Source organism: Helicoverpa zea, chromosome 13 (genome assembly GCF_022581195.2).
Source record: "Helicoverpa zea isolate HzStark_Cry1AcR chromosome 13, ilHelZeax1.1, whole genome shotgun sequence".
Taxonomy (NCBI): domain Eukaryota; kingdom Metazoa; phylum Arthropoda; class Insecta; order Lepidoptera; family Noctuidae; genus Helicoverpa; species Helicoverpa zea.
Genome location: NC_061464.1, coordinates 2,506,868 through 2,512,495, shown reverse-complemented (window position 1 = coordinate 2,512,495; position 5,628 = coordinate 2,506,868). Strand labels below are relative to the sequence as shown.

Here is a 5,628-nt window from a genome sequence, read left to right as displayed (position 1 = left end):
AGGATGCCAGTGATAAGAGGGTACCCCCATCAAACTTTCTCGAGAAAAATATCACATAACACGTTCAAACAATAAAATTAGCTCCAACGTGCTCCAACGTGCTCCAACGTGCAGCTCCAAAGAAGCGAGTATTGATGCCCTACCCAGGACAACAACAGCAACAGCGCTGTACTCTGGCAAGGTGGAACAGAACAAATGTAATCTAGAAGTTATAACCAGCCGTCTTACCGGCATGGCAGCTACTGTGATTAGTGAAAGGAAGATATGACTACTTACGATGCGTTCAAGAAATTAATTAATGTACATTTTTGTCCCTCGCACAATAAACTACTAGATTATATTTAGCTCTTAATCATCTTTACACGGTACATACTATTATGTTTTACTTTTAGATAGTTTGATTACTTATTCGTTTTTAAGGAAACCTTTATACATTTTAATAAATTACTATACACGATCTGTAAATTTAAATGACTATAGCTGTAAAAAAATAATGTTGAAATTATTTGCAAGGCTTGTTTTTGACCAGACCGCAGAATTGCCGACTGTAGTAAATCAAAATTACCTAGATATTATAATTGAAATAAATTAGTAGGGGAGACCTGTACAAAATCGTATACCGGGGTAAAACAGTACAGCATGTCTATTCTTGTCAATAATTCAAACTTCCCGCGCGCAAACTACTCAGTGGCCCCGACCAATCAGAGCTATTTGTCAACGAACACTTGTCGCTGCATGCACGCGCGTTATCAAAATATTAAAATTTATTGTTTTTCGGTGTATTTGATCTTATTTTTGTGAAAATTCAGTCAATATTAGTGAAAGTAACGTATATAACAGGTAAGTGTCCAATCAACTATCATAAAGTCTGTGAATTTACTCGTACTTAACAAATAGTTGAGTAGGTAAAATTGGTTTGCGTATGTAGTTGTGAGTGTCATATTTATACATTGAGCTGTGGGTCAAAACCGTACGGGGTAATACCGGCCACTATACGATTTTGACCCGCTTAAGTGGGTATAAACTAACGTATTATTTTTTATTTTAGGTCCAGATAAGATGCCGCGTAATTATAAAAGGACTACTGATAGACAAGAATGGGATCCGGATAGCATGAAAAAAGCCGTTCAAGCCGTATTTGATGGCACCATGGGTTACTTGAAAGCTTCCAAAACTTTTGAGGTACCGAAATCAACATTACAAGATCGAGTTAACCGATTTAGACAGAACAATGATTTGGACTGTTCCACACGCAAAGGCTTGGGACGATTTAAACCGATTTTTTCGATCTCACAAGAACAAAGTCTAGTTGAGCATGTCTTGATCATGGAAAGACGATTATTTGGTCTCACGTACAAAGATCTTCGACGCTTAGCGTATCAATTCGCAGAATCAAACAGTATTGACCATTGTTTCAATAAAGATTATAAACTAGCGGGAGAAGATTGGTTAGCTGGATTCATGAAGCGACACCCAGAATTATCACTGCGTGCTGCCGAGCCGACGTCCGTAGCAAGAGCGATGGGGTTTAACATGGTCAGTGTCAACAGATTTTTTGATTTGCTAGAGGAAGTTATAGATCAACATAAATTTTTGCCTACCAACATTTATAATGTGGATGAAACGGGCCTGACAACGGTACCGAAAAGACAAAGCAGAATAATTGCTTTAAAAGGAAGAAAACAGGTTGGTCTGGCTAGTTCCGCAGAAAGAGGACAGCTGACTACTGCTGTCCTTTGTGTGTCGGCTTCTGGAAATTATGTTCCTCCGCTGCTAATATTTCCACGAGTTCGGATGAAAGCTGAACTTCTAGATGGTGCGCCACCTGGGACAGTTTCGGTTTGCCATCCAAGTGGCTGGATACAAAGTGATATTTTTGTTGAATGGTTGAATCACTTCATATCATCAGTAAAGCCCAAAAAAGAAGATCCTGTCCTGCTTTTACTCGATGGACACTCGACCCACACAAAAAATCTCCCACTCATTGAAAAAGCTAGGGACAATGGAGTTGTAATTTTAAGCTTCCCCCCTCATTGTACCCACAGACTTCAACCACTAGATGTGAGTATAATGGGTCCATTGAGCGCATATTACACCCAAGAAGTAAACTCGTGGCTACGGAATAATCCGGGTAGAGTAGTGACACAATTCCAGCTGGCAAGACTTTTTGGAGCAGCGTACTGTAAAGCAGCTACTATACAGAACGCCGTGTCTGGCTTTAGTAAAACAGGTATATTCCCGACGAACAGGACAGTATTTGGTGAAGCAGATTTTGCTGCGGCTGAGACAACGGAAATACCTTCCACAACACCATCAACTTCCGCTGATCCATATGTCAACCCGACACCATCAACTTCTTTTGCGCCAATCGTTCACTCATCGATACCATCAACATCTCCACTACTCATTGATCCGCCGCCATTAAGTAACAACACACCGCCAGTTCCTACTACGTTGAAGAATCAGAACCGTGTAACGATGTCTCCAGCGGATATAATGCCAGTTCCTAAAATAAGCGCGGTCCGAAAAAGAGCAACCGATCACCGAAGAGGAAAAACTGCTATTATTACTTCCTCCCCCTATAAAAATGAGCTGATGACCATCTCACAAACAAAAACTCCTAAGCTTAATTTGAATCAACCGCCTAAGACCAAAAAACCAAAACCAAATATTATAAATGATAACATTTGCTTGTATTGCCTCGAAGAATACGGTTCAAGCCGCTTGGATGAAGGTTGGGTCCGCTGTAGGGAGTGTGAAGGTTGGGCTCATGAAGGCTGTACAGGTTATGACTCAGCGAATTTAGATAATTTTGTATGTATGGGATGCGTTGCTTCCAGATAAATCTGGGGCAGTATCGTATATGGTATACGGTTTTGTCCATGTGTCGGGGCAAAACCGTAATTAGAAGGAGGTTCGTAATTTTCATTTTTTTTTGTTTAATATTTAGATTTTTCCAAATATGTGCAAGTGATTATGTTCCTTAAGAGACTGACTAATTATAATTGTGGATTATTAATTTTAGTGTTTTAAATTGAAAGACCTACAACCCTAAACGCTTAGCTATACGATTTTGACCCGGTCTCCCCTATGTAAGCATTAGAATAAATATGTATAATAACACTTTATTTGTCACAGTAACCTTCTTTTTAATTACTATAGCTATTTATTGTGAAATGTTAATTTCGCTACTAGATATATTATAATAAGCACTTTTACGCCTGAGACACAGGTTTTTACCTAGTTCAGGCAAATCTTACATCAGCACTTTTTAGAATTAAGCGAAATATTGTAAAATTATGTACAAAGTGAAATAATAAACGATTGATTGATTGATTGATTGATTGATTGAAACACATGCCCTTAAGTTAAAGTAAGTTAGTTCTATTCCTACATTCTATTGTTAAACTTGTAATCAGGGGCTGGTCACTGCCGTACTTGACTAGATTTCGGTAAAAAATTTAGAAAAGCGCCATCTGCAATCCTCTTCCTAAAGTATTTAATATCTTCAAGTGATAATAGATGGCTCTTTAATCAAAAATTAACTTCCATAAAATATCACTAAAATTATTGAAATCTAAAAATTATTTTATATATTAGTATTACGTAGGAAATCTATCAATTATTTTTATTAAATCTGTACACTATTTTATATACATAAATTATTTTTCTATAATTATTTTTTTGGTTGGCAATAAACCGTGCCAACTGCCAATGCTGAAGTTAGAATTTGAATTTTAATGGCGAGTACAGTACATACAATTTGTGTGTTAAGTTTTCGTCCATTTAAGTGTTTTCTGCTGTTGACTTGCGTTGATTTGAGTTTTACTCATCCGCTGTGTTTTCGGTGAATTAGTGAGTGAGTTGAGCTGTGCTCCTCTGTTTCATTGTTTCACATAACTTGCGAAAAGACGCCATTAGTGTTTAGTATTATTTGCGATAAAGACGCCTTTTTTGTGATATTTGTGAAATAGACACTGTTATTGTGTTATTAGCGATTAGAGACGCTTGTTTGAGTGCATATAATCATGCCGAGGCGGTGCGAATTGGGATGTTCACACAACCCGGGTAAGTGCTTTCTTTATCAAGTTCATAGTACCTAGGGCCCGATTCTGTTAATAGTATCATTAAGTTATTAATATCAAAATTGAATAGAAATTAAATCGCAATATCAGTTTTAACCATTTCGGGCATTCTGCTACTAATATTTATAAGACCAATCGTATTCCAACGACATTCGATTGGTTGCTATTGGTCTGCCGTTTTGGTTTATAGGTACATATTACCATATTATTCTTAGTCTATATTGCCATATTGCCTCAAAGTCGTGGTGGCCTAGTGGGTAAAGAGCCAACCTCACAAGTATGAGGGCGTGGGTTCGATTCCAGGTCAGGCAAGTACCCATGCAACTTTTCTAAGTTTGTATGTACTTTCTAAGTATATCTTAGAAACCAATGACTGTGTTTCGGATGGCACGTTAAACTGTAGGTCCCGGCTATCATTTAACATCCTTGGCAGTCGTTACGGGTAGTCAGAAGCCAGTAAGTCTGACACCAGTCTAACCAAGGGGTATCGGGTTGCCCGGGTAGCTGGGTTGAGGAGGTCAGATAGGCAGTCGCTCCTTGTACAGCACTGGTACTCAGCTGAATCCGGGAATTATTCCCAATAGTCCCCTCTAGCGCTGTCCTCCGGGGTGACAGCCGGGAATTGTCTTCCCAGTTATCACCGGGGTGACAATTTGTGCCGACTGTTCCCTTTGAAAACTGACTAGAGGGGACAAATGGGAAGTCTATTTCTCAGTTGTCACCGGGGGGGTGACATTTGCTACGGTTCCTTCTTCCTTCCTAAGAAAAAAAAATGTAATTACCATAGATTTCAGGTTTTTTATTTATTATGTTACATAGAATCACATAAAAAAATATATATATTATTATTTTAACTAACACAATGTCAACAGGCTTACAAAAATCGATTTTTTTATAGTAGTTAATACTACTATAAAAAACAAAAACAACATTATGTTTCCTATAATAGGCACAATCACAGATAACTTTAATTAATACTAATCACAGATAATCACTAATGGTTAAGTTAAAAGTGCTTATTAGTCGCATGCTTATTTGTAACACAGTTTGTAATCTTGTTAAATTAAATAAAATTAAGAAAACGATTGGTGTTAATAGAAATTAATAATATGTGATGTACCTATTAAAGGAAACACAATGTTGTTTGTTATAAGAAATAAAAACCTGAAATCTATGATAATTACATTTTTTTTTCTTTGGAAGATTCTATGTAGCATAATAAATAAAAAACCTGAAATCTATGGTAATTACATTTTTTTTTTCTTTGGAAGGAAGAAGGAACCGTAGCAAATGTCACCCCCCCGGTGACAACTGAGAAATAGACTTCCCATTTGTCCCCTCTAGTCAGTTTTCAAAGGGAACAGTCGGCACAAATTGTCACCCCGGTGATAACTGGGAAGACAATTCCCGGCTATCACCCCGGAGGACAGCGCTAGAGGGGACTATTACTACATAGTATAAAACAAAGTCGCTTTTTCTGTCATGTGTCATGTTGTATGTCCCTATGAACGCTCAAATCTTTAAAACTACGCAACGGATTTTG

The 5,628-nt window shown here is 37.6% G+C and overlaps 1 protein-coding gene across 1 annotated transcript; it reads left to right on the top strand.

Annotated features, from left to right (window-relative positions):
* Positions 1–597: 597 nt before the first annotated feature.
* LOC124635981 (MFS-type transporter clz9-like) lies at positions 598–3,019 on the top strand. The gene is made up of 2 exons (XM_047171942.1): positions 598–840; positions 1,049–3,019. Exon 2 carries the CDS (start codon positions 1,060–1,062, stop codon positions 2,842–2,844), a length of 1,785 nt encoding a protein of 594 aa, XP_047027898.1. The 5' UTR covers positions 598–840; positions 1,049–1,059; the 3' UTR covers positions 2,845–3,019.
* The last annotated feature ends 2,609 nt before the right edge of the window (positions 3,020–5,628 follow it).